The sequence below is a fragment of the Dendrobates tinctorius genome, unplaced genomic scaffold (assembly GCF_039654945.1).
Source record: "Dendrobates tinctorius isolate UK_male_01 unplaced genomic scaffold, ASM3965494v1 ptg000028l, whole genome shotgun sequence".
NCBI classification, from domain to species: Eukaryota; Metazoa; Chordata; class Amphibia; order Anura; family Dendrobatidae; genus Dendrobates; species Dendrobates tinctorius.
This window is the reverse complement of record NW_027361696.1, coordinates 43,083,480-43,111,224: the sequence shown is the minus strand read 5'-3', so window position 1 is coordinate 43,111,224 and position 27,745 is coordinate 43,083,480. Positions and strand designations below refer to the sequence as shown.

Below are 27,745 nucleotides of genomic sequence, written 5' to 3'. Positions count from 1 at the left end.
ACCCCCAGCAGGCCCACACAGACCGCGCATCATGACGACATCATTTCAGCAGCCAAATCACAGCCATGCCATTCGTTAACATGGCTAGCACAACTGGCTCATTGCATTATGGGAACTTCCGATTCCGGTATTCGATCTTGAAAAAATATCGGTACTCAGTATCAGAACTACGATACAGCGAATATCGGCCGATACCCGATATTTGCAGTATCGGAATGCTGAACACTATTAAGGACACAATACATTGTAATATACGTGTGCTTTTATAAAGACATGATACATGTTTCCAGGAACATCCCAAAGTACGGGGTATCACCCTAAGACAAAAGGTACCTAAGCAACTCATGTTTATGGATTCATAACGCCATAGGCTTCCTTAACACATGATGCCGTACCAGGTAATGACGCTCTACATGATGGCCATAGTGCAAAGTATGCATAAAAAAGTGCATTAAGGTAAACAAGTGCAGGAAGAGCTTAACAAGTGTTGAAGGGTTAAGAGAGGGGACCCCCACGCCAGATGTAGACCCAACAAGTGTTTCGCTGAGCTAACACGCAGCTTTCTCAAAGTGCGATCAAGGGCCTCAACCGCTTTCTTGCGCGCCATCGTACATTCATCCCAAACAATTACTTTGCAAGTTTGTAATACCTTAGCTTTTCCAGAGCCCTTAGTGATATTACAGACAGGAGTTTGTGACAGCGTTGATTAACCCCTTAAGGTCCAAGCCACTTTGTAGGTTAATGACCAGGCCTTAATTTTTAAATCGGACCACTGTCAGTTTATGTGGTTACAACTCTGGAACTCTTCAACGGATCCCACTGATTCTGAGACTGTTTGTTCATGACATATTGTAGTTCATGTTAGTGGTAATATTTCTTCGATATACAGTATCTTGCGTTTATGAAAATAACGGAAATTTGTCAAAAATTTTGAAAATTTTGCAAACTTTTAATTTTTGTACCCTTAAATCAGAGAGTGATGTCACACAAAATAGTTAATAAATAACGTTGCCCACATGTGAACTTTACATCAGCACAATTTTGGAAACATTTTTTGTTAGGACGTTATGAGGGTTAAAAGTTGACCAACAATTTCTCATTTTTCCAACCATATCATATTTGAAGTTTGGGGGGGTCAATATAAGAGAAAATACCCAAACGTGACACCATTCTAAAAACTCCACCCCTCAAGGTGTTCAAAACCACATTCAAGAAGTTTATTAACCATTTAGGTACTTGACAAGAATTGAAGCAATGTGGAAGGAAAAAAAAAAATGAACATTTAACTTTTTTTCCCAAAAATGTTTATTTCGGACACAATTTTTTTTTAATTTTGTCAAGCGTATCAGGAGAAAATTAACCACAATATTTGCTGTGCAATTTCTTTTGAGTACATCGATACCCCATGTGTGGAGGAAGACCAATCTTTAGCATGTCAAATTGACTGGAATCTAGAGCGGACGCCATGTAGCATTTGGAGAGCCCCTGATAATAAATAATCATCTTTATATAGCGCCAACATATTCCACAGCACCCCTGATGTACCTAAACAGTGGAAACCCCCATTAGTGACCACATTTTGGAAACTAGACCCCCCCCCCCCAAGGAACTTATCTAAAAGTGGGCTTCACAGAAGCTTATAACGTAGTGCCGTAAAATTGAAAAGTCATTTTCCTCAAAAATGATCTTTTCACCCCCAATATTTATTTTCCCAAAGGGTAAGAAGACCCTAAAAGTTATTTTGCAATTGGTTCTGAGTATGCGGATACCCCATATGTGGGAGTAAACCAATGTTTGGGTGCATGGCAGAGCTTGGATGGGAAGGAGCGCCATTTTACTTTCTCAACGCAAAATTGGCTGGAATTGAGATCGGATGCCATGTCGAGTTTGGTGAGCCCCTGATGTCCTAAACAGTGGAAACCCCCCACAAGTGATCCCATTTTGTAACTAGACCCCCCAAGGAACTTATCAAGATGTGTGATGAGCACTTTGAACCCCCAAGTGCTTCACATCATTTATAACGTAGAGCCGTGAAAATAAAAAAATCGTATTTAACACAAAAAATGATTTTTGCTCCAAATTTTTATTTTTACAAGGGTAACCCAGGAGAAATTGGACCCCAAAAGTTGTTGTGCAATTCGTCCTGAGAAAGCTGATACCCCATATGTGAGGGTAAACCACTGTGATCACCTTACTGCGATCTTTGGAGGCAGAATGAACAAATCCACAGCAGGTGAAGAATTGTTTTTATTTTTTACGCCGTTCCTCATGTGGTATTGGTGATTAGTCGACTTTATTCTTTGGGTCAGTACGATTACAGCAATATCAGATTTATATTTTTTTTAGGTTTAGCTTCTGTCACACACAAAGACTTTTTTGTAAGACGTTTTTGCATTGCCGTATTTTGAGAGCTATAATTTTTCCATATTTTGGCCGACAGTGTTAGGTGAGGGCTTGTTTTTTGCGGGCTGAGCTGATGTTTTTATTGGTACCATTTTTGGCGGACTTACGACACCCAATCATGGTGCCAGGCCATGAAATGCCGCAGCCATATTTCATGTGGTCGTGCAGTGATTGGTTGGCCGCACAGCATCATCAGGGGTAAGAGACCATGCATTGCCCTGCTCGGCGCAACGATTTTTGTGTCAGTTGGAAAATCGGACAGTTCCGTCGCTGTTCGATTTTTGCTAGAATGGAAGACTGAGTGCAGGATCCGTCCCTGCCCGACAAATGACGGACTCCGTCACCGGATTCCATCATTTGTCTGACAGCGACGGATCATGCGTCCATAGCGGGGGGGGTGTGGGGGTATGCGGGGCTGTGCAGGGGTCATGTGGGAGGTCTGTGCGGGAGTCGTGCGGGAGTCTTGCGGAGCTGTGCGGGGGTACACTGTGGTCTGTGCAGAGTCTGCGAGGCTATGTGGGGGTCTGTGCGGGGGTATGCGCATCTATGAAAGGTCTGTGCGGGGCTGGGCTGGGGTCTGTGGAAAGTCTGCGTTGCTGTGCTTGGGTCTGAGCGTGGGTATACTGGTCTGTGCTGGTATACCAAGGGTGTGCGGGGGTCTGTACAGGCTCTGTGGTGCTGTGCTGGGGTCTGTGCAGGGGTATGCGATACTGTGCGGGTCTGCCAGGGCTGTTCTGGGGTCTGTAAGGGGGTATTCGGGGCTGTACGGGGGTCTTATGGGGGATGTGTGGGTGTGTGCAGGGTCTGCGGGGCTGTGTTGGGGTCTGAGTGGGGGGTATGCAGGTCTGTGCAGGTCTGCCGGGGCTGTGCGGGGGTCTTGCGGGGCTGTGCAGGGGTGTACAAGGGTATGCGGCGCTGTGCAGGGTTGTGCGAGGGTATGTGGGGTGTTTGGGGGTCTGTGCAGCATCTGCGGGGCTATGCTGGGGTCTGTGCGGTGGCGTGCAGGTCTGTGCAAGGGTGTGCGGGGGTATGGGGGGTCTGTGCAGGAATATGCGGGGCTGTCTTTGCGGGGGTCTGTACGGAAGTCTGTGCGGCGGTATGCGGGGCTGTGTGGGGGTCTGTGCGTGCTGTGCGGGTGTCTTGCGGGGCTGTGCAGCTGTGCTGACGACGGCCGTTATATATCCAAAGTTATTCTATATGTCAGTCTGCATGTGTAGCCCATTCGCTATCTCCAGCCATCCCTCACACCCTCAAGATGGCTGGACCATCATTGTAAATACACACCAGTACCTTGTATCTCCCCCACCATTGTAGATTGTAAGATCTCACGAGCAGGGTCGTCTTATTTTGCTTTAATTATTGTATTGTTAACGTTGTTAACACATGGCCACGGGCGTCCATGTGGACTCTGCTGGATTTAGGGAGGTAGATTTTTTTTTTAAATTTTCTTCTCTGAAGAATTATTAAATTTATTGATTGAGCAGACCAATTTGTATGCTGCTCAATTCATTGTTGGCCACCCCACATCCTACTACTCCAAAGGTAGTAACTGGAAACCTGTTGATTTGGCGGATATTTTACAATTTTTTGGCCTTTTTCCCCTCAATATGGGTCTGATAACGAAACCCACTCTCAGATCATATTGATCAACTGATGTCCTGTACAACACCCCAATGTTCAGAGAGGTAATGGCCCGGTGACGATTTGAGAGCATTCTGCGATTTCTACATTTCGCAGAAAATGCAAATTGCCCCCTCCCAGTGACCCCAGCTATGACCGACTTTACAAAGTCAGGCCTCTAATAAATTATTTTAACAATAAATTTTCCCAGACATATACCCCCGGAAAAAATCTGTGTGGACGAGTCCCTGGTCCTTTTCAAGGGCAGGTTGCATTTCAAGCAGTACTTGCGAAATAAAAGGTCCCGATTCAGACTGAAAATATATAAGTTGTGTGAAAGAGACTCTGGCTACACACAAATTCCATGTGTATGAGGGGAAAGACTCCCAGATTGTTCCTCCCGAATGCCCCCGTCCCTAAATATAGCTGGGAAAATTGTGTGGGACCTGATCCATCCCTTTTAGATAAAGGGTACAACTTGTACAAAGATTATTATACAAGTATACCCCTGTTCAGGTGCCTGTTTGCCAAAAAAACAAACCACCACCACCACCCGCCGGAACCAAAGAGGTGCCCAAGACTTTTGTCTCCCAAAAATTAAAGACAGGCGAAAATAAGTCACTCTAATGAGGAGATGCTGCTTGTCAAATTTCGAGACAAAAAAAAAAAAAAAAAAAGATGTCCTCTTGTTGTCATCAATCCATGCTGACAGAAGCAGCCAAGTCCCTGTGCGTGGCAAAAGTTCATTTGCCCAGAAGCCTGTCTGTATTCAAGACTACAATAAGTTTATGGGTGGCGTGGACCTTGCAGACCAGATGCTGCAGCCTACAGCGCTGTTCGCAAGTCTTGCGTATGGTATAAAAAGCTTGCTATACACCTAATCCAAGTGGCCCTATTAAATTCATTTGTACTGTACCAAAAAAGTGGGAATCAAGGATCTTACCTTGAGTTCCTGGAAAAAGTAAAAAAAAACAAAAAAATTCATATTTGGAGACCAAGGGAGAGTGGGGGAATAATTATCTAGCAAGGCCAGCAGAATAATACCCGGTCAGCATTTTCCCTCACAAGTTCCACCGACAGCCAAAAAAGGCCAACCCCAAAAGAGATGCAGGGTGTGTTATAAAGATGGAGTTAGAAGGGAAACCATTTACCAGTGTGACACATGCCCTGATAAGCCTAGCCTCTGCATTAGGGAATGTTTCCATCGCTACCATACATCCCTAGAATAACTGGAATTTTTTTTTTTTTTACCCTTGCCACCTTCTGCCAATTGACTTTTTACGGTATTTCTTTGCAAAAGTCGAATGGTGCTCCTTCCCTTCCAAGTCCCACCGTGCTTCCAAATAGTAATTTTCTACCATATATGGGGTATTGGCTTATTCAGGAGAAATTGCACAACCAACTGTATGGTGCATTTTCTCTTTTTATCCTTCTAAAAATGCAAAATTTGGGAGTAAAACACACGTTTTGTGGTAAAAATATGATTATTTACTTTTTCGGCTCAATGTCAAACTTCTGTGAAGCACATGGAGGTTCAAGGTGCTCACCACATATCTAGATAAATTCCTTGAGGTGTGTAATTTTTTAAATGGGGTCACTTGTAGGGGTTTTCCACTGTTTAGGCACATCAGGGGCTCTTCAAATGCAACATGGCGTCCACTACTAATTTCAGACAATTTTACTTTGCAAAAGTCGAATGGTGCTCCTTCCCTTCCAAGTCCCACCGTGCTTCCAAATAGTAGTTTTATACCACATATGGGGTATCAACGTATTGAGAAGAAATTGCACAACAAATTTTGTGGTTCATTTTCTCTTGATACCCTTGAGAAAATTAAAAAAAAAAAAAAAAAAAAAATTGTGTCCAAAGTTCCTTCCACATTGCTTCATTTTTTGTGAAGCACCTGAAGGGTTAATAAACTTCATGAATGTGGTTTTGAGTATCTTGAGGTTTTTAGAATGGTGTCACTTTGGGGTATTTTTTGGCATATAGGCACCTTAAAGTGACTTCAAATGTGATGTGGTCCCTAAAAAAATATAGTTTTGTAAATTTTGTCTGAAGGGCATAAAAATTAAAAGTTTGAAAATTGGAAATTTAAAATTTGCCAGATTTGTTTTTTTCATAAATAAGCACAAGTCATATCGAAGAAATTTTACCACCAACATCAAGTACAATATGTCATGAAAAAACATTCTCAGAATCAGTGGTATCCGTTGAAGCGTTCCAGAGTTATAAGCACATAAAGTGACAGTGGTCCGATTTCAAAATTAAGTCCTGGTCTTTAACCTACAAAATGGCTTGGTCCTTAAGGGGTTAAGACAGTCATGAAGCAGCCATAACAATTTGAAACAGAAGTATGTAACCAAGATAACACACTGTTCAATATGTGGCCTGTAGTTTTACCCCAAAATAGTGTAGAGAACTAGGGTAACAGACAGCAAATACAGTGGAATGTAGGCCTGAATTGCCACAGTTTGTAGGCCACGAATACAGACGTCTGACAGTAATACCAGACAGGCCACATATTGGTTTTGTTTTTTTTTTTTAATGCTAAATAGTGCTATATATAAACTAGAGTGACAGACAGGAAAACACTGGAATACCGGCCTAAAACGCCCAAACTTAGAGCACACAGATATATGAGGCCAGGCACGGAGATACCACACTGCCAAATATGTGGCCTGTATTTTTTTTTATGCTAACTAGTGCTGTATATAACTAGAGTGACAGACAGCAAAAAATTGTTTTTATTCTTAGAATGCCCAAATTTTTAGCACACAGATGTATGAGGCATGTCAGAAATATACCACACTGTAAAGCGTGTGGTATGTATTTTTTTTTTTTTGGGGGGGGGGGGGTTCTGCAAAATGGTGTCAAGAAATTGTGTAAGACACTCAAAAAAAATTCTACTCTACTGTACGACAAAAATGAAAGATTTCTCTGTACACTCAAAAGTGATTTTTGGGACCCCTTTAAAATTGCTGGATTTTCATGGTGTGCTAGGAAAAGGATCTGGCTGTATTGTGCAGTGTCAAAAGCAAATTGAAAAAAAAAAAAAAAAAAAAAAAAGGGGCTCTGGATTGTTTTGCAATAAAATAATCTCTATTAACCTGGCAAAAAAAATGTTTCCTAGCCAATTATACCTAGGGCTAGGTATATACTGTCAATATATGCTATAGGTAGCTGCAGCAGCAGACAGTAATGGAAAGGACCCTCTTGTTGTATGCAATGATATCTATATACAAAGATAGTGCCTGCAGGCTTTGCACTGATATGTATAGAGCGGCGTACAATGCCCTGCCTACCTAACACTGCAACCTATATACTCCGGAATTAGTCCGTAGGAGGACTGTTGGTTTAGTTGGATTTGAGTAGTTTAGGATGGTAGACCCCACACTGACTAAGAAATCCCCAAATCTGACCCTCTCGGCACCATCTCTCCCTACACTACCTCAATCTGGAGCTGAATGCGTCGAGCAGGGCGGCGTCCGGTCTCTTATACCCCTGATGATGCTGTGTGGCCAGCCAATCGTTGCAAGACCACAACAAAGATGGCTGCTGTGTTACAGTGGCTGGCAGACAATCCCCGCATGGTGATTGGGTCTCTAAAGACTGCCATAAATGCAGGGTGGAGACCCGCGTTCCCGCCGAGTAATCCTGGAAATGCTCGGTGCTCGCCGAGTACACCAAGAACAGTGATACTCGGGTGAGTAACAAGTAGTGTCGAGCATGTTCGCTCATCACTAGTATGCACCTGTTCAGACTAGACTATGATGTTGTTGTGAGCTCATCTGTTCATTCATCTTTTGTGTCCGAGGATCTCCCTCTTCTGGTGAAGGAAGGTAGTGAGGCTGATTACCAAACACCTGATCAGGTGGATGGTGACTGGGTAACGGGAACTTCTGACTGGATATAAGGCAGCAGACGCCCTTCTGAGTTGCTGGTGATTTCTCTGCTGGATTCTTGGAGACCAGTCCGATTCCTGCTTCCCAAAGATAAGTTCAATAGCAGAGCAAAAACTTACTAGTTTTGGTTTTGTTTACCTTGTTTTTTGGAGTTCAGCCATCCCTGGCCGGGGGTGTTCTGGATTCTTTTTCCTTGATCAGTGTTCTCTTTTGCTCTGCTTTCAGAATATTCTTAGTGCTGATATAGGGTTTGAAGTCTAGTGACTTCAGGGTCCTTTTTGCTTATCAGTTGTGTTGGTAATATTTTTAGCAGGGTTTTCTCGGATTGCAGACAGAAGCTTTTCTATCCTGTCCTTTTTAGTTAGCTTGGGCCCCATCGCTTGCTCAACCTATCTTTCTGTGTTAGTGTTTTCATCTTGCTTCACCGTCATTATATGTTGGGGGCTGCCTATTGCTTTGGGGTCTGCTCTGGGGGAGTCAGCTTTTCCCTTTTCTTTCTTTAGGCTTATGTAGATCTCCGGCTGTGATGAGGTGTCTAGGATCACCGTAGGAACACTCCATGGCTACTGCTAGTTGTGCGATAGGATTAGGGGTCTAAAACTAAAGGAACAAGAAAGCGCAATAGGGTCTTATCTGGGTTAATGCTGGAGAAGTAGATTAGATTATACTCACCCTTTTTAGGAGAGGTTCAAGCATGTAGGATCAGTAATCTGCTTGCTGCACGTCCAAAGGTCAGCTCCGCAACCGCTTACACATCAGATTTTGGAATAAATTCTTGGACTTTTGTGCGCTACCAGATAAATTCACCAATCCAATATTTAAGAGAAAGATTAATCCATTTATTTCCCAACGCGTTTCGAAATGTGTACCATTTCTTCTTCAGGGGATGACAGATATGATCAAACAGAACTGTCACAGATTATATACAGCATGATTTCAAAAAAACGGCGCCAAGAAACAGCGCCAAAAAGGTCACATGTCATCTGGTGCAAATGTCAGGGTTCAAAGTATCACAGTTGAACTAATGTATTAATCTCAATTCATTAAAAATAATATTTATTATTTCATAGATAAAAAGAAAAAAAGAAAAAAAAAAGGGAAAAGAGAAGAAAAGAAGAAATAAGAAAACTGAAAAAAACGCAATATATATAAAAAACGAACTCTTGACACCTGAAAAAATGGAAAAAAAAGTGTATCATAGTACTCTGAACCACGGTCAGGTCGTACCTGACAAAGAAAGAAGAAAAGGACTTATAGAAAAAAGATAAAAAATATGTATATAAGAATAAAAAAGTTATTGATTAAAATTTGTATGACAATAAAAGAAACCTTCTCTTTATAAAATGTTTATGAATCAACAATTTAGTCAATAAAAATGTAAAAAATAATGCGATCGATTGTAAAAAACTCACACGTCACTTAAGAGGGAAACATTGATTTCATTCACAACTTCTCAGAGTATCTGATGGTAAATGGACAGAGACACCGACTATGAAGAGCTTGCGCAGCGCTCGATGGAAAAACCAGGATCGCTACCCGCGATGTCCCAGCACAAAGGGGGAGAGAAATGAAGAAGGAAAAAAAAATATCCTGCTGATATTCCTGATAGGGTAGGGCAACTAAATAGAAAAGAAGTATTTTGGATTTACAGGCCATATGGTTTGAACGAAATTACAGAGGTTTTTCTTTAAAATGGAATAAATTCAATGATTCTCTCTTAATAATTTTTAATGATGTACCCATATGTTAATTAGAATGATTTTTATCTTATTCGGCATGTTTAACCCCTTTATGTGGGACTTTTTATTCCCATGTTTTTATTTTTGTAATGTGGATGAATTAATGTATTTCCTTCTTTTATACAATTTCTTATACATTTTTATTTTTTGTTCAGATTATGTATTCTAAGAAAATAATGTTAGTTTTGCTGTATTGAAGATGAGCGGTCTCTCTTTTTCCTTCATTTCTCACCCCCTTTGTGCTGGGACATCGCGGGTAGCGATCCTGGTTTTTCCATCGAGCGCTGCGCAAGCTCTTCATAGTCGGTGTCTCTGTCCATTTACCATCAGATACTCTGAGAAGTTGTGAATGAAATCAATGTTTCCCTCTTAAGTGACGTGTGAGTTTTTTACAAATCGATCGCATTATTTTTTACATTTTTATTGACTAAATTGTTGATTCATACACATTTTATAAAGAGAAGGTTTCTTTTATTGTCATACAAATTTTAATCAATAACTTTTTTATTCTTATATACATATTTTTTATCTTTTTTCTATAAGTCCTTTTCTTCTTTCTTTGTCAGGTACGACCTGACCGTGGTTCAGAGTACTATGATACACTTTTTTTCCATTTTTTCAGGTGTCAAGAGTTCGTTTTTTATATATATTCCGTTTTTTTCAGTTTTCTTATTTCTTCTTTTCTTCTCTTTTCCCTTTTTTTTCTTTTTATCTATGAAATAATAAATATTGTTTTTAATGAATTGAGATTGATACATTAGTTCAACTGTGATACTTTGAACCCTGACATTTGCACCAGATGACATGTGACCTTTTTGGCGCTGTTTCTTGGCGCCGTTTTTTTGAAATCATGCTGTATATAATCTGTGACAGTTCTGTTTGATCATATCTGTCATCCCCTGAAGAAATGGTACACATTTCGATACGCGTTGGGAAATAAATGGATTAATCTTTCTCTTAAATATTGGATTGGTGAATTTATCTGGTAGCGCACAAAAGTCCAAGAATTTATTCCAAAATCTGATGAGGATTAGGGGTCTGCAATCCGCTAGTTTCCAACCTCTGTTTTTCTGGGCTGAGCTTGTGTTTTGTTTTACCTCCTCGGTGACTCAATCATAACAGATGTGCTGTCAGTTTTGTTATTTGTATGCTAGCGTTCTGACTGAGCATTGTACCCTTCACCATACTGTGGTTTTTATTACATCCAATCACATTTGGTTCTGACCTTCCTATAAATATAGGCTTTACCAAGTCATTAACCAGAGGTAAGTGTTCACACTAGGTAATTAGTTCAGGGACCCATTCAATGAGGTCACTGACATTGATGAATGGGCTCACTTTTTTTGGCCAAATTTTGTGCTAAGTATCTCATGTGTTTTTCCTAAATTTCACAAGCCATTATGCTATTCACACTTCATGTATTTCACATTGATATGCCTTAATGCAATTGAGCGCAATCATTTCCTTATTTTTGATATGTAGGCTGACAGTATGGCAGTAGCAAATTAAAAATAATTGGAACTTTTGTTTCATGAGGTCATCCAGGACATCTGTTACAAGGGTTATTGGGGTGCGTGTAACTTAGGGGCAAGGCAGCCCTTGCATTCAATGCATAGGCAAACACTATGGAAGACCCATTTTCTTATAATGGGAACATTTTTTCATTAGGCCCTGCTGTAAGTCTCATGAAAGGGGTATAGGGTTGTGTTCTAATTTTTGACAGTCCAGCCACTCAATGCATAGGCAATTACAGTATAGGAGACCCACTGTTTAATAATGGCCCTTTAAGAATAGTAAGGCCGACTGATGCCCTTCTAAAAATAGGCTTTGTGTCACTCCTTTATAAATGAAACAAGATGTGTCTGATTTGTCACACCATATGGCCAGCTAAGGTTGTTAAATGCTGCAATGATATTTCCCAGGAAATGCATTTGTATTGGTTGAAAGCAATTCTAAATTTGAAAAGCGCATCAAAAACGCTACATGTGAACATAGCCAAAGTGTTGAAGGAGCATTTCTTTGGATTATTTCTTTTGACTTACATACAAATTACTACCCTGGAAAGGATGTCCCTTAACATATTTCCCTGTAAAATCCATTTTGGTTTCGTTTTTGTATGTTTTACTGTGCGCCTGTAAAAGTGATGTTATACCCTGACTACATTGTTCATAGCTGTGAACTAGGAACCATAAATGCTTACAGGGGCCTTCCCCATGATGTTCCCATGTCGTTTGTGTACTATTCTCACAGATATCTGATGTTTCGATATCATAGAAAGACCTCCGTGGGGGGGTTGTGGCAAAAAAATAGAATTAGACTTACGGGTAATTCGGTTTCTAGGAACCTTCCACGACAGCCACCTTGGAGGTTGTCTCCCCGCCCTAATAAGGGACAGGAACACAAAGAGGTTAAATAACCCTCCCCTTCCTGCTACTTCAGCGTTTTTTCTGAACATACTAGCATGAATAGTTACCGCCAGTAGAGCAGGAATCAGGTAAATATATCATATCATATAGGGAGGGAAATTAGTGCGGTCGTGGAAGGTTCCTAGAAACTGAATTACCGGTAAGTCTAATTCTATTTTCTCTAGTCACCTTCCACGACAGCCACCTTGGAGTCATGCCAACGTTAATATTTTAGGGAGGGACTACGGCTTGCAAGACGCGTCTGCTGAACGTCAGATCCCTATTGAAATCCAGTCTACAGTGTCTAGTAAAGGTGTGCACAGAGGACCAGGTGGCCTCTCTGCATATCTGCTCCGAAGACGTATTTCCCCTTGCTGCGCAGGACGTAGCGACTGATCGAGTGGGCCTTTAATGACTCCGGAGGAGAGAGATGTCTTGCAGAGTTTACCAGAGAGATGGACTGCTTGATCCAGCCCGCTATCGTGTTCTTTGCCGCCTTCTTCCCTCTATTTCTTCCTGAATACTGAAGGAACAGGTTCTGATCAATTCTCCAATCCTTGGTTGCTTCAAGGCAACAGAGAACTACCCTGCAAACATCCAGGGTATGAAATTTCGCTTCCTTTGGGTTAGAAGGATTTGGGCAGAATGAGGGCAACACGATATCCTGGCTTCTATGAAGGTCTGACACCACCTTGGGCATAAAGGAGGGGTCTAGGTGTAGTACTATACTAACTGAATTGAGTAGGAGATAAGGTTCCTGTGCTGAAAGGGCCTGTAGCTCCCCCACCCGTCTAGCTGATGTGATCGCCACAAGAAACACTTTTGAGTGTGAGCATTTTTAATGGAACTTCTGATAGGGGCTCAAACGGGGCCTGTGTTAGGCTATTAAGCACTAAATTAAGATCCCAGGGGGAACCCGGCTAGGTAGCGAAGAGCGAATCCTGCCTGCTGCTATCATGAACCGCTTGACCCAGCGGTGTTTGGCTAGGTCTTGGTCAAAAAAAGGCACTTAGGGCAGATACCAGTACCTTTAATGTACTCGGAGTAAGCCCTAGATCTAACCCTTTCTGTAGGAAGTCTAGTTTTTGGGCAATATTTGGATGGGCGGGGTCAGGGACCTTCAGGAGGCACCAGGAGGAAAATCTTCTCCATATTTTCCCCATAGATTGCATTAGTTATCGGCTTTCTACTCTTTTGAAGGGTCTGGATTACCTCATCCAATAACCCTTTGCCTTCAGAATGTTGGCCTCAATAAGCAGGCTGCTAGGGATAGCTTGGCTCGGTCCGGGTGTAGCAACGGACCTTGAAAAAGGAGGTCGGTCTTCTAGGGTAATAGCAAGGGACCTTCCTGGGCCATGTCCAACAGAGTGCTGTACCAGCTTCGTCCAGGTCACATCAGAGCCACGAGGATCGTCTTGACTCCGTCTGCCCTGATCTAATGTAGGGTCTTTGCCAGCATCGGGATTGGGGGAAAAGCGTAGGCCAGTCTGAAGACCCATGGATGGGCAAATGCATCCGTTCCCCTGGCTCCGTACGTGGGACTGAGGGAGAAATAGGTCGCAGCCTTTGTATTTTGTGCATTCGCGAACAGGTCGACTTCTGGATCCCCCATCTTCAGAGTAGAGCCTGCAACACCTCTTGGTTCAGACACCATTCTCCTGGATGGATGTCTTTCCTGCTCAGGAAGTCTGCCTGGATGTTTTCCGATCCCTTCAGGTGTACCGCGGAGATGGATAACAGGTGCTTCTCTGCCCAGAGGAAGATCCTTGCTGCTACTTTCTTTAGGCTGGCGTACCTTGTGCCCCCTTGATGCCTGAGATATGCCACCGTGGTCACGTTGTCGGAGTATATCCGGACATGATGGTTCTTGACAAGGGCTGCTGCAGCATTCAGTGACTCTTCCGCTGCCGTCAGCTCCCTTAGGTTTGAAGATCCAGCCTTTATGTTCTGGGGCCATTGTCCCTGGAAGTATGAATCTTTGACTACAGCTCCCCAGCCCCTTAGGCTGGCATCGGTGCATAGTATTTTTTAGAGGAAGCTGATCCCAGCTTACTTCTCGACTCAGGTTTCGGTAGCTCAGCCACCACCAGAGGGCCGATTTTACATGTCCTGGCAGTAGAACCCTTTTTGACAGGTTGTTTGGATATTTTTTCATATTTGTCAGGACATACGACTGGATGACTCGCGTGTGAGCTTGTGCCCAAGACACCGCCTGAATGCACACTGTCAGAGATCCCAGGATGGACATGGCGTCCCTCAGCGTCGGCACCCTTTGGTCTCTGAACCGGAGTATTTTCTGCCGAAGGTCTTTTTGTTGATCTTTGGGAAGAATGGACGTCCTGTTCTCTGAATCCAAGAGGATCCCCAGGAGTTTTTTCCTCGGGGAAGGACAGAGGGCTGACTTCTGGAGATTTGGTATCCACCCTAGAGTTTTGAGAATCTGTAGGGTCCTTGATACGTCCTGGTTCAGCCGGTTTATTGATGGGGCAATGATAAGCAGATCGTCCAGATTCGGTCCAATGCATATCCCCTGAAGCCGAATGAAGATGACTGCCTCTTTCATGATTTTTGTGAACACCCTTGGTGCTGGGGACACCCCAAATGACAGGGCGTTGAACTGAAGGTGGCTGATTCCTCGGTCGTGGGTGACCACAAACCTCAAGCTTCCGGTGGTCCAGATGAATGGATACGTGGTAATACGCATCCCTTAGGTCTATTGTTGCCATCTGCCAACCTTGTCCAGTAAGAGGAATTGCTGATCTTACTGACTACATCTAGGAATCGACGGTACCTGATGAAGTGGTTCAGGGGTTTTAGATTTATAATGAGCCTGTGCTTTCCTGAGGTTTTTTTTTTTTTTTTTTAAATCAGGAACAGGCGAGAATAATGTCCCCTGCCCTCCTCCTGAGGAGGCACATACAAGACCACTTGTTCCCATAGCAGTTCTTCTAACTGAAGCCACAGAACTTTTTGCAGACTTGGGGAATGCGCTGGGGTAATCCTTAGGGCATGCAGGGGGGGGTGCTCGAACTCCAGTTTTAGCCCAAATTATATAGTGTGCAGGACCCACTGGTTTGAGGTCGTGGCCTGCCATTGGGCAAAAAACGGAGTTGACCCCCTACCCGGGAGTCATTGTTTTTCCGGGGGCTGCTGCTGTTGGGGCACAAGGATGTTTCTTCCTTTACCCCCTTTCGAGTAGCTCCATCGACCCGTTCTGCCCTTCCCTCTGAACGCCCTTTGAGAAGTCTGCTCCCTTGAGGGACGAAAAAAACTCACCTTTTTGTGGGTTTCTGTTCCGGCAGTGACCTATTCTTGTCAGAAGCCTTCTCAAGGATGTCATCGTGGACTGGCCCGAACGCGTGGTGTCCCTGGAAGAGGATGGCACAAAGTTTCATTTTGGAAGTGATGTCGCCTCCCCATGACTTCAGCCACAAGGCTCTCCTGGCCGAGTTTGAGAGGACTAGGGACCTTGCTGCCACCCGTACCGTTTCTCCCGAAGAGTCAGCTAAATAGCCTGTTGCCTTTTGGAGGATTGACAGGGAGTCTAAGATTTCCTCCCTTGGAGTGCCCCCCGACAGGTGGTCTTCCAACGTACATAGCCAGAAAAACAACGATCTGGCTACGCAGGTGGACGCAATATTTGCTTTGAGCAGGTTCGTAGAGGCTTCCCAGGACTTTTTAAGATGGCTCTCTATTTTGCGATCCATCGGATCCATCAATTGGGAGGCATCCTCAAAGGGCAAGGACGTCTTCTTAGTGACTTTAGACACTTGGACATCTATCTTAGGGATCTCCCAAATGGAACTCTCTCCTTCTAGGAGGAACCGATTATTTTAGCTCAGAGGGCACCGTAAGTGATTTCTCGGGGGAGGACCACTCCTGAGTTATTAAATCCTGTATAACCTCATGAATCGGGGAAACCCTTTCTACCTTTGGGTTTCAACCCTCCAAACATCTCATCCTGGACTGAGCCTAACTTCCTCATCCTCCAATCCCATGGTATTTCTTACCATGGAAACTAACTCCTCCATATCCTCCGAGGAGAAATAGTATTTTTTTTGTATCATGACTGGAGGTGGACGTGGGGCCCTCATCTTCCCAAATCTCCCCGAGGAACGGACCTCTCCTGAGTCTGAGTCGGCTTCTATAGGTGCCCTTTTCCTATTCTTTGGGGCAGGACCCTGGGCCAGGGTTTGGGCTGCTATGGAGGTCTGAACCTCCTGTCTAATGAGAGTCTTTGACAGCATAAACAGGGAGGGTTGCTCGGTACGCAGTATATTTTGCGTACATGGCTGGCATAACCTTTCTGTAATCAGAAAGAAACCTGGCACCACATATACCACACTTACGGGGGTTTCTAGGGGCAGAGGCTTTGTCTTCCTGCAAGAGAAGAGAAAGCTTACTCAGACCTGTGCCACCAGTTCATCTGACAGGCAAGGGACCAGCCCCGCTACTCACTGTAGGAGGAGGAATGCTGGGCTCTGCAGATGCTGCAGTTGAGGGCTTCTCACCGTCCATTCTGCACACACACTCTGCGCTTACCTGGAGCTGCTGCACCCTTTTAGGGGTGATTGGGGCTTTGATTCCTGGTGCTCCTCCCTGGTCCCTTGGAAGGATATGCTCGACCCCCGCCACCATCGTGATAGTTTCCCGGGTCTCCCCGGCAGCCGGTGCGCGTTTCACCTTCCTAGGACGCCGGAGGCCGCAAACCGGAAGTGCACATAACTGCCACTTCCGGTCGACTGCCTGCCCCCTTTGACGCGCGCGCCCTGGCTCCAATGTGGCGCTGGGAGGAAGGAGGAAGCTGGGGAGCTGTGCAGGACCCCGGCAGGCACCGTACCACCCCGTTTTACCCCAGAGGGCGCGGGAGGGGTGGCCATGTCCCGAGTCACACCGTGGTGAAGACGGGAGCAGCGCATGGAGGAGGAGAGGCGAACCCCCCCGACCTCAGCTGCCCAGCTCTGTAAGTATATAGGGGCTCCGCTCGCTGGCCATGGCAGCCCCTTGTGACCTCTTCATGCCCCGATAGGGGACAGGAAAAACACTGAGGTAGCAGGAAGGGGAGGGTTATTTAACCTCTTTGTGTTCCTGTCCCCTATTAGGGCAGGGAGACAACCTCCAAGGTGGCTGTCGTGGAAGGTGACTAGAAAAAGCTTGGGTTTCCCATAGACTTACATCAGTATCGTTGCTCAGGTCAAGTACCCGAGTATTCCAATTTGCTCGACTCGAGCAACGAGCACCTGAGCATTTTAGGGCTCACTCATCACTACTCGTGAGTGCTTACAATCTACAATGAGGTCGGTGAGATACAAAGTACAGGTGTGCATTTACAATGATAGTCCAGCCATCTTGAGGGAGTGGGGAATAGATAGAGAGATAGTGAATGGGCTACACAAACACAAAATGAATTTGATAAGCGAACGTGATCGGCTGCTCTGAACAAATGTGTTTTGAGGGAGTGCTTAAAACTGTGCAAGTTGTGGCTGGTCCTAATTTCTTGGGGTAGAGCATTCCAGAGGATTGGCGCAATGCAGGAGAAGTCTTGGAGTCCTGAGTGTGAGGTATGAATTAGTGCAGAGGTTAGTCGAAAGTCATTTGCAGAGTGCAGCGATCGGCTAGGCCGATAGACAGAAATGAGGGAGGAAAGATCATCAGCACAAATGTCTGTGATAGGGGCTTGTGCTTTCGGCCTGATGAGGGAGTGAAAGGTGTCAAAGTTTCTAGGGGTTTCTAACGGTACCTGGGGGACAACGGAGAACAGCGGGCTACTGAAAGTGACAGGTCAGCAATGGGTGGGGCGAGTATAGAGGGGGCAGGGAACACGCCGGGAAGTCAGTTGGTAGTACGCCAGACAGAGAAAGATTGTGGGTGTGTGACAGAGCCAAAGTGACTGACGGCCATCAGAGGAGAGATTAGCAGCAGAGAGGAGATCTACAGCGGCCTTCAGAGAGGAAGTACCGAGCTTACCGGCAAGAGACTGTCGTCCCTCTCCAAATTGGGCCCGCGACCTGCCCACGGTTGTCCCCAACTGCTGCCGCTGCACTCCAGTCCATTGCTGCCTGCCCGGTGCCTCCCGTGGCCACTGACGCGCCACTTCGGCCTGTAGCTGCGGCATGACCACTGCCGCCCTGCCTCTGTCCTTGGTTGCGGCCCGTTCTTCACCGCCCACAGCTGCCATTATCCTGCTGCAGTTGGCAGTTGGGGCCTGCTCCTCGCCTACGGAGAGACTCTTTACACAGTCCCAGTCCATGCACGTGGCCTACCAGCCGCCTCTCTTCCAGACTACCCTGCTTGGGGGAACTGGAGTCCCCGTGGACTCGCTAATGAATGGGACCCTGCTGTGGCTACAGGGGGTTACTGCAACGAAAGACTCCCTTAGGGCCTGTTGTGCCCCAACTTCTCCTGGGTGCTGAGATGCCTGACGACTACTACAGTTCCTCAACAGCTGGGCCCAGCGGCTGCGACACCAAAGCAGCCACACCAGCGACACCGAGGGACGTCAGGAAGGATAAGTTGACATTAGGAAATAAGGACCCGTAGTTGGCCGTTTTGTGGCCTCATAATAGCGGACTTTGTCGGGTCAGTCGCATTCTCGTTAAAGAAAAGCGTTATTGTTATGGAGTCCCTGCGAGGACAATTAGTGTTACTCCTTTTTAGTTGCTCAGTATAGCCCTAGCGGCTCCAGTTCATAAACGTTACTTTCCAAAACAGCACTCAGTCTCGTGTCTCGTCACTGCATCCTGTGAACCTGCTGTTACCTACATAGGCTAACAGTATGGCAGTACCAAATGAAAAATAATGGTAACTTTTGTTTCACGTGGCCATCCAGGACATCTGTTCCAAGGGTCATTGGAGTGCTTGTTATTTTGGGGCAAGGCAGCCCTTGCAATCAATCCATAGGCAAACACTATGTGAGAGCCACTTTTTTATAATGGGAACATTTATTCATTAGGCCTTGCTGTACGTCTTGTGAAAGTGGTAGTGTGGTGCGTCCTAATTTTTGGCAGCCCACCCACTCAATGCATAGGCAATAACAGTTTAGGAGACCCACTTTTTAATAATGGACCTTTAACAATAGTAATGCCAACTAATGCCCCTATAAAAATAGGCTTTGTGACTGAGTCAATCCTTCATAAATGAAGCAAGATGTGTCTGATGATGTGTCACACACCACATGGCCAGCCAAGGTTCTTAAATGCTACAGTGACATTTCCCAATAAATGCATTTGTATTGGTTGAACACAATGGTAACTTTGAAAAACGCATCAAAAATGCTATGTGTGAACATAGCTAAAGTGGTGGAGGAACTTATTTTTTTAGGATATTACTTTTGCCTCACATACAAATTATTACCCTGGAAAGGATGTCCCTTAAGACATTTCACTGTAAAATACATTTAGGTTTAGTTTTCGCACGTTTCAGAGTGCACCTGTAAAAGTGGCATTACACTAACATTGGTCACAGAAGTGACCTTGGCTTCCAGTGGCATTCCCCATAATGCTCCTATGTCCCTTCTGCACTGTTCCTTTACACTTCCGACATTTTGATACGTTAGAAAGACCTCCGGGGGAGGGTGGTCGTGGCAAAAAAACCTTGAACTTCCCATAGACTAACATTGGGTTCGCTGCTCGGGTCAAGTACAGGAATATTTCAGTACTTTCGACCCGAGTAATGAGCACCCAAGCATTCTTAGTGCTCGCTCATCACTTTTAAAATTGTATTATTGATGGAATTGGTGTTAAGGCCATTTCTCCAAAGTGTTCCGGAAACCGTACTCCAACAAAACGCAAGGCATCATGTTACTCGTTTTACTATGAGCAGCATGCATGGCCTAAACATGCTCCCATGGCTGCTGCATGTCTGGATTTGTCTCCCACTGAACTCATCTGGGAGCGGTTAAAAACGGACCTTAAAGATTTGCCCAAGTGCATTCGGAGAAGGAGAACATTCAGCTCATTAATGGCCTCAATCATAGCAGAAGAGGCTGTAAGAGCCAGGCTTCTGCACTCAGCACTGATACTCTGCATAGAATAAATTGAGAAGTTTTGAAAATGTTGTTTTTTTATTTTTCCCATCATTTGCAGATAAGTGACATGACTCCATCTTGTGATTTCCAAAAAGCCACAACTTTTCTTTTGTGATGTTGCATTTTCGCTGTTGGACATTGTATATTCCATGTGCACTTTATATTCAGTGTATCAACAAGTATCATATGTTCTATAATCTTGTGATTTTTATACACTACATACATATCCAGCACATCTTTATACCTAGACGGTCACACTCCTCTCTTGTATCCTCTCACTTTACAAGTCTTTCTGCAGGAGCAGTTGTGGCAATGTTGACTTATTCTCCTTACACATCTTTATCTAAAGCCCCCGTTGCACACTGCGATATCGCTTGCAATATCGCTGTAAAGTCACCGATTTTGTGACGTTACAGCGATATTACTAGCGATATCGCTACATGTGATACTTACCTCCGACCCGCTCCCCCGCTGGTTATCGCTGATCGTGCGAGAAGCTCCTGGACCATTCCTCGTCGTCAGCTTTTTGCTGGGCTTCCTGCTGTGACGACGAGCGACGCGTGGAGCCGAGCGGGAGGACGCAGGATCGCCGCGTCTGACAGGTAAGTAGTGACCCCCATCCCCAGCGATGTCGCTGGTGAGATCTGCCTGAGTGGCAGCTCACTAGCGACCACCTAGCGATGCACCAGCGATCCTGACCGTGTCATATCACTGGTCGGGATCACTGGTGAGTCGCTAGGTGTAACGGTACCCTAACACACTTTCCATATGATTGTTCTTCGGGTGAACGCTCCCTGCCATCTACATATGAAGTGCAGTGGTCAGGGGATTCCATGTTTGTGTCTCTTTTCATGCTGAGAGTTGCTAGCAGTGGTGGGAGATTCTCAGCCATCATCCACTATAGAGATAATAATGAGCCTGGACCAGCAAGTAATGGGATTACAAGGCTCCGGACAGGTGAGACCTCTGCAGTCTATTGTGTCTCATGGACAATTCTATAACATTAAGAACATAATAACAGAGGGAACTGCAGCACAGTCCAATGCACCAATACCTGAGTGGTTTCTGGAGAAAACACCACCTTTCCTATTTATTTTAAGTCTTGAAATTAGAAGAATTAACATCACAGCCAAGTCATCAGTTGCTTTACAACATGACGAAGAGTCCACAGGAGCAAAATGGACACAATTCTGTCTATTCAGTGACTTTTATCTGTTGCAAAACTGTATAATTTACACATAGATAAGAGCTGAACAAGTAGTGACCTTCTGATATTCCACAGACAGATATAAAACAGATACTTCCACTTATAACCTATTGAGTCCAAAGAGAGACAATGGGATCCAGGTTTACACAACCGATATCAAAATGTGTTCACAAGTAATCCTCCATACAGTGGTGTATCGGAGTAGTTTTTTTGTATTACCTGATAATAAACAGATAGATGAGAGATAGCTAGATGAGTGATAGATAAATAGATCAACATAGAAAAGATTGATAGATAATAGATACCGTATATAGTCGAATATAAGCCGAGATTTTCAGCCCGTTTTTTTGGGCTGAAAGTCCCCCTCTTGGCTTATATTCGAGTCATATACACTGGGGGGTCAGAGGGGGAGGGGGGGGTGTCAGGTCATACTTACCCGTCCTGACGCTGTCTCGAGCCCCCAGCTTCTCCCCGTGCTCTCTTCCTGCCTTCAGCGGTCACGTGGTGCCGCTCATTAAAACTCATGAATATGCGCATATTCATGAGTTTTAATGAGCGGCACCACGTGACCGCTGAAGGCAGGAAGAGAGCGTGGAGAAGCTGGGGGCTCAAGACACAGCGTCAGGACGGGTAAGTATAGCGATACTCACCTGTCCTGCGTCCATGGCTGCTTGCTGCTGTCTGTCATCGGTCAGTGACTTCAGACAGCAGAGGGCGCGGTGACGTGATTAGTGCACGCCGCGCCCCCTGCAGTCTGAACGTCACTGACTGATGACGTTGCAGATAGCGGTGAGCAGCCATGGACGCAGGACAGGTGAGTATCTGACACCCAGCGACGGAGAGGTGAGTATGTCTTTTTTTATTTTTACATGCAGCAGCAGCACATGGGGGAATAATCTTAAGGAGCTTCTAATGGGGGCAGTATATGGGGGGAATAATATGGAGCTTCTAATGGGGGCAGCATATGGGGGAACAATATGGAGCTTCTAATGGGGGAACAATCTATGGAGCTTCTTATGGGGGAATAATCTATGGAGCATTTCCCACCCTAGGCTTATACTCGAGTCAATAAGTTTTCCCAGTTTTGTGGCAAAATTAGGGGGGGGTCGGCTTATACTCGGGTCGGCTTATACTCGAGTATATACGGTAGATAAAAGGTAGAAAGATAAATAATTATTATATTAGATATAGATAATATATAAATACATGATAGATAATAATCTTTTTAAACTGATGAAGATAAATGATATATTAACAGATAGACTGTCAAATATTAAAAAAATATAGAAAACTTATATGAAGATACATAGAATGATGAATATGTGAGATATATTACAGGCAGTTACAAAGCCACATAGAAATATAAAAAAATATTGAAATATGAACTAAATAATAATAGATTAAATACAGAGGTAGATTATATATCTTCCTTCACTTTTAATTTTTCCACTTAATCAACTTTGTCTTTTCCAATCATATTAGAATAAAAACGTTGAAGACTTTGACACAAGTACAGGGTCAGCCTCCTATTATTTTTTAAGCACCTTCTAGTATTTTGCCTTCTTTTTTTATTTTTATTATTACTTTTCCTGTTAAGGTCAATTTTCAGTTTTACCCAACAATTTTTGAAAGTGCAGAATGAGCTATTGTTTGTGTGTGCGCTGAAGTGTTATATTTTAGAATACCATTCAATTTACCAAAAATGTAGAAAAATGGGAAAAAAAAAAAATCTAGTTGGGGTAACGTGGTGATGTAAATGTAATTTAACTATTTTATTTTTTTAGATTTATGTTTTTTCTTACAAGTAATGTTTGTTAATTTAACTTTTCGTATTTTTTTTTTTTTTTTTTTTTTTTAACAAATTAAATGTGATTGATTTCTTATTTAATGTATTGAAGAACAGTTGTATTCCAGTTGTATGACTGAAGCCTCCACCTTTGAGGAATATGAAAAAAAAAAAAGCATATTTTACAAAATCTGTACAAGTAACTATTCTTTTTTTCTTCTCAGATAAAATGGCTGCAAAGAATTGTATTCCAGTTTCCATGAGGCAGGAACTCTTGGCCGGAGTGGACTATGTGAAAACTGTGGCCAACAGATTACAAATATTGGATTCCACCACAATTACCATATTTTATGCAGGGGGCATTTATGCACACTTTATCCAAGTACAGTTTATCAAAGTACTGGCAGTTATAACATGGCAGTTAGACAGGGCAGGAGACAGGTAAGACATTTATATACATCTACTCCCTGTACATTTGGAGTACAACAAATATATACCATATGCATTTGTGTAATTTTAATCCTGGCCGCTGCATTCACACACATCCACCGCCCTGGCATTAACTCTCTACACTCCATCCACATTGGCCCCTCGCTTCTTTCCTCTCCTATGTATAGCACTCATGCTCTTTTCACGTTGTTAAACTGCACAGACCCAGTCAGTCCCACCATTCAACATCAGAGACGCTCTCACAAATCACTTAACCATCTGCTCACTCTTTCTATCCTCCTTCTCCTAGTCGCAGGAGACATTGCTCCCAACCCTGGTCCCCCATGTTATAGAAAGTCAAACCTCCCGACTGCTACACTCAGAAACCCCTCTAATCTAATTAATATTCCCTGCATGCCATCTGTCTCTCTTAATTGTGCACTTTGGAATTCTCGCTCAGTGTGTAACAAACTCTTTCATTCATGACTTTTTCCTTTCTAATTCTCTTAACCTCCTGGCTCTTTCTGAAACCTGGATCCAGCAGTCAGACACTACCGCTGCTGCTGCTCTTTCATACGGGGGGCTTCACTTCTCTCATACCCCAAGATCAGACAATAGAGCTGGTGGAGGCGTTGGTCTGCTCCTATCACCAAAATGTACCTTTCAGGTTATCCCTCAAGTACCCTCACTTGTCTTCCCTTCTTTTGAGGTCCATGCCGTCAGACTCTACACCCCCTTCTCCATGCGAGTGGCGGTGGTGTATCGTCCTCCCGGCCCCTCCCATCAGTTCCTGGATCATTTTGCCACTTGGCTTCCACATTTTCTCTCCTGTGACATCCCTACCCTCATCATGGGTGATTTCAACATCCCCATTTCTCTTCCCCTCTCCCCATCTGCTACTCACCTTTTATCTCTAACCTCCTCATTTGGCCTTTCGCAGCTTACTAATTCTCCAACGCATGAAGACGGAAACTCCCTCGATTTGGTCTTCTCTCGGCTTTGTGCAGTGGATGATTTTGCAAACTCCCCTCTCCCGCTCTCTGACCACAATCTTCTTTCATTCTCTATCAAGAACTGCCAGGCTGCTCAGGTCACCCCCACTGTCCAGACTTATAGAAACATACAGGCCATTAACACCCAGAAACTTCTGAAGAACTTGCAGACTTCATTGGCCCCTATCTCCTCCCTCTCATGTCCTGATTCTGCATTGAAGCATTACAATGAAACACTTCAAAGTGCCCTGGATGAATTTGCACCCCCTATAAATAGAACACCACAACGCAGACGGCAACAACCCTGGCACACGGTGCAAACACGTTTCCTGCAGCGGTGCTCCAGGTGCGCCGAACGTCTGTGGAGAAAATCCAATCTACCCGAAGATTTCATCCATTTTAAGTTTATGCTTAGAACATACAACACTGCCCTTCACCTCTCCAAACAAACCTATTTCAACACCCTCATCACCTCACTGTCCAATAACCCGAAACGTCTCTTTGACACTTTTCATTCTCTACTCAATCCAAGAGTACAGGCCCCAACCACGGAGCTCCGAGCTGACGATCTGGCCAATTACTTCAAAGAAAAAATTGACCAGATCCGACAGGAAATTATCTCCCAATCACCTCATGCCATGCACCGTCCTCCCTCCCCCACTGCATCTAACTCACTCTCTGATTTTGAACCAGTCACAGAAGAAGAAGTAAGCAGGCTCCTTGCATCTTCTCACCCAACTACTTGCACCAGTGACCCATTTCCGTCACAGCTCCTTCAGTCCCTTTCCCCTGCTGTCACCCCTCACCTAACTAAAATATTTAACCTCTCTCTCTCTCTCTCTCTCTCTCTCTCTTCTGGTATTTTTCCCTTCTCATTTAAGCATGCCATCATACATCCACTACTTAAAAAAACCATCCCTCGACCAAAACTGTGCCGCTAACTATAGACCTGTCTCTAATCTTCCCTTCATCTCTAAACTCCTGGAACGCCTGGTCCACTCCAGTCTTATCCGCTATCTCTCAGAAAACTCTCTTCTCGACCCTCTCCAATCCGGTTTCCGCTCTTTACACTCCACTGAAACTGCCCTCACTAAAGTCTCTAATGATCTGCTAACAGCTAAATCAAATGGTCATTACTCCATGCTAATTCTCTTGGATCTCTCTGCAGCATTCGACACTGTGGATCATCAGCTCCTCCTCACTATGCTCCGTTCCATTGGCCTTAAGGATACCGTTCTCTCCTGGTTCTCCTCCTATCTCTCCGACCGCTCCTTTACTGTAGCTTTTGCCGGTTCCTCCTCCTCTCACCTTCCCCTTACTGTTAGGGTTCCTCAAGGATCGGTTCTAGGCCCCCTCCTCTTCTCCTTGTACACTGCCCCTATTGGTCAAACAATCAGTAGATTTGGTTTCCAGTACCATCTCTATGCTGATGACACCCAATTATACGCTTCTTCTCCTGACATCACGCCAGCCTTTCTAGAAAACACCGGCGATTGTCTAAACGCTGTGTCTAATATGTCCTCACTATATCTGAAACTGAACCTGTCAAAGACTGAACTCCTGGTGTTTCCTCCCTCTACTAATGTACCTATACCCGACATTGCCATTTCTGTGTGTGGTTCCACTATTACTCCCCAGCAACAGGCCCGCTGTCTTGGGGTCATACTTGATTCCGAGCTTTCCTTTGCCCCCCACATTCGATCACTGGCTCGCTCTTGTCATCTGCACCTCAAAAACATTTCTAGAATTCGACCTTTTCTTACCTTTGACGCTGCAAAAACTCTTACTGTTTCTCTTATTCATTCTCGTCTCGACTATTGTAACTCTCTTCTAATCGGTCTCCCTCTTACCAAACTCTCCCCCCTCCTATCTGTCTTGAATGCTGCAGCCAGGATCATATTCCTCACCAATCGTTACACTGATGCCTCTACCTTGTGCCAGTCATTACACTGGCTACCCAACCACTCCAGAATTCAGTATAAACTTATTACCCTCACTCACAAAGCCCTCCATGGCTCAGCACCACCCTACATCTCCTCCCTTGTTTCAGTATACCACCCTACCCGCGCCCTCCGTTCTGCTGATGACCGGAGATTAGCATCCTCAATAGTCAGAACCTCCCACTCCCATCTCCAAGACTTTACACGTGCCGCACCAATTCTTTGGAATGCACTTCCCAGGTCAATACGATTAGTCCCCAATCCCCACAATTTTAAGCGTGTCCTGAAAACGCATTTATTCAGACTGGCCTACCACCCCAACACATTAACCTAATCTATCCCTGTGTGGCAGAGCCAAAAGTTTTACCATAACCAGGTTCCCCGCATCATGTTCCCACATGCTTTATGCCTCCATTAGCCCTCTGTGTCTGTACTGTTACACACTTAACATTATGGCTGGTCCATACAATCAGGGTAACTGTTACCACCCACCTTTCGTGTCTCCCTCTTTCCTCATAGACTGTAAGCTTGCGAGCAGGGCCCTCTTTCCTCTTGGTATTTGTTATAATCTACTGTATGTGATTATTGTTATGCTGTAATGTCTATTGTCTGTACAAATCCCCTCTGAAATGTAAAGTGCTGCGGAATATGTCGGCGCTATAAAAATAAAATTTATTATTATTATTATTATTATTTGGAGAAAATTTTGCAACAATTGTGTAAAAGATATACTGGACACTGGTATCCAAAGAACCCAATCAAAGGACAAGCCTATAGGTACATTTCTTGATATTTTCCATATTGGTCTTGCAGACGTTCAAGAAATTTCCTATGTTGTACTAATGGCATCTCATCTCTAATGTCTCATTTTATTCTTTTAGGTGTATCAGAATAAACAGTGAAAGCAGAGATGAGAGCATATTAGAGGCTTGTGCTCTTACCCGTATAGGATTTCAAGACCTTGCTCTGCCCAAGGAAGTCACCTTGTGGATTGATCCTTTTGAATTTTATTGCCGGTGAGTAGTTGCTCTGTATATAATATTCAGTAGATATGGTTCCAAAAATTCCTATGACTGATAATCATTTCTTACTGATTTATCTTTGCACAGATTGGGGGAAGAAAATTTCCCCTTCACTGTGGCGAGCTTCGATCCAAGATCCCCTCGATATGATGATGTGTCTATAACACCAGAAGAGGTTGAACAAGAACCTTCATCTCCATGTATGGTTGACTGTGCCATACAGGTCACTGAGGATATCGGAGAAACTTGGAGCTTATCACCATCATCATCTCC

The 27,745-nt window shown here is 44.2% G+C and overlaps 1 protein-coding gene across 1 annotated transcript; it reads left to right on the top strand.

Annotated features, from left to right (window-relative positions):
* Positions 1-17,598: 17,598 nt before the first annotated feature.
* On the top strand, positions 17,599-27,742 carry LOC141084987 (protein BTG3-like). The gene is made up of 3 exons (XM_073569914.1): positions 17,599-17,631; positions 27,151-27,227; positions 27,332-27,742. The coding sequence occupies exons 1-3, from the start codon at positions 17,599-17,601 to the stop codon at positions 27,468-27,470; spliced, it is 249 nt and encodes an 82-aa protein (XP_073426015.1). The 3' UTR covers positions 27,471-27,742.
* The last annotated feature ends 3 nt before the right edge of the window (positions 27,743-27,745 follow it).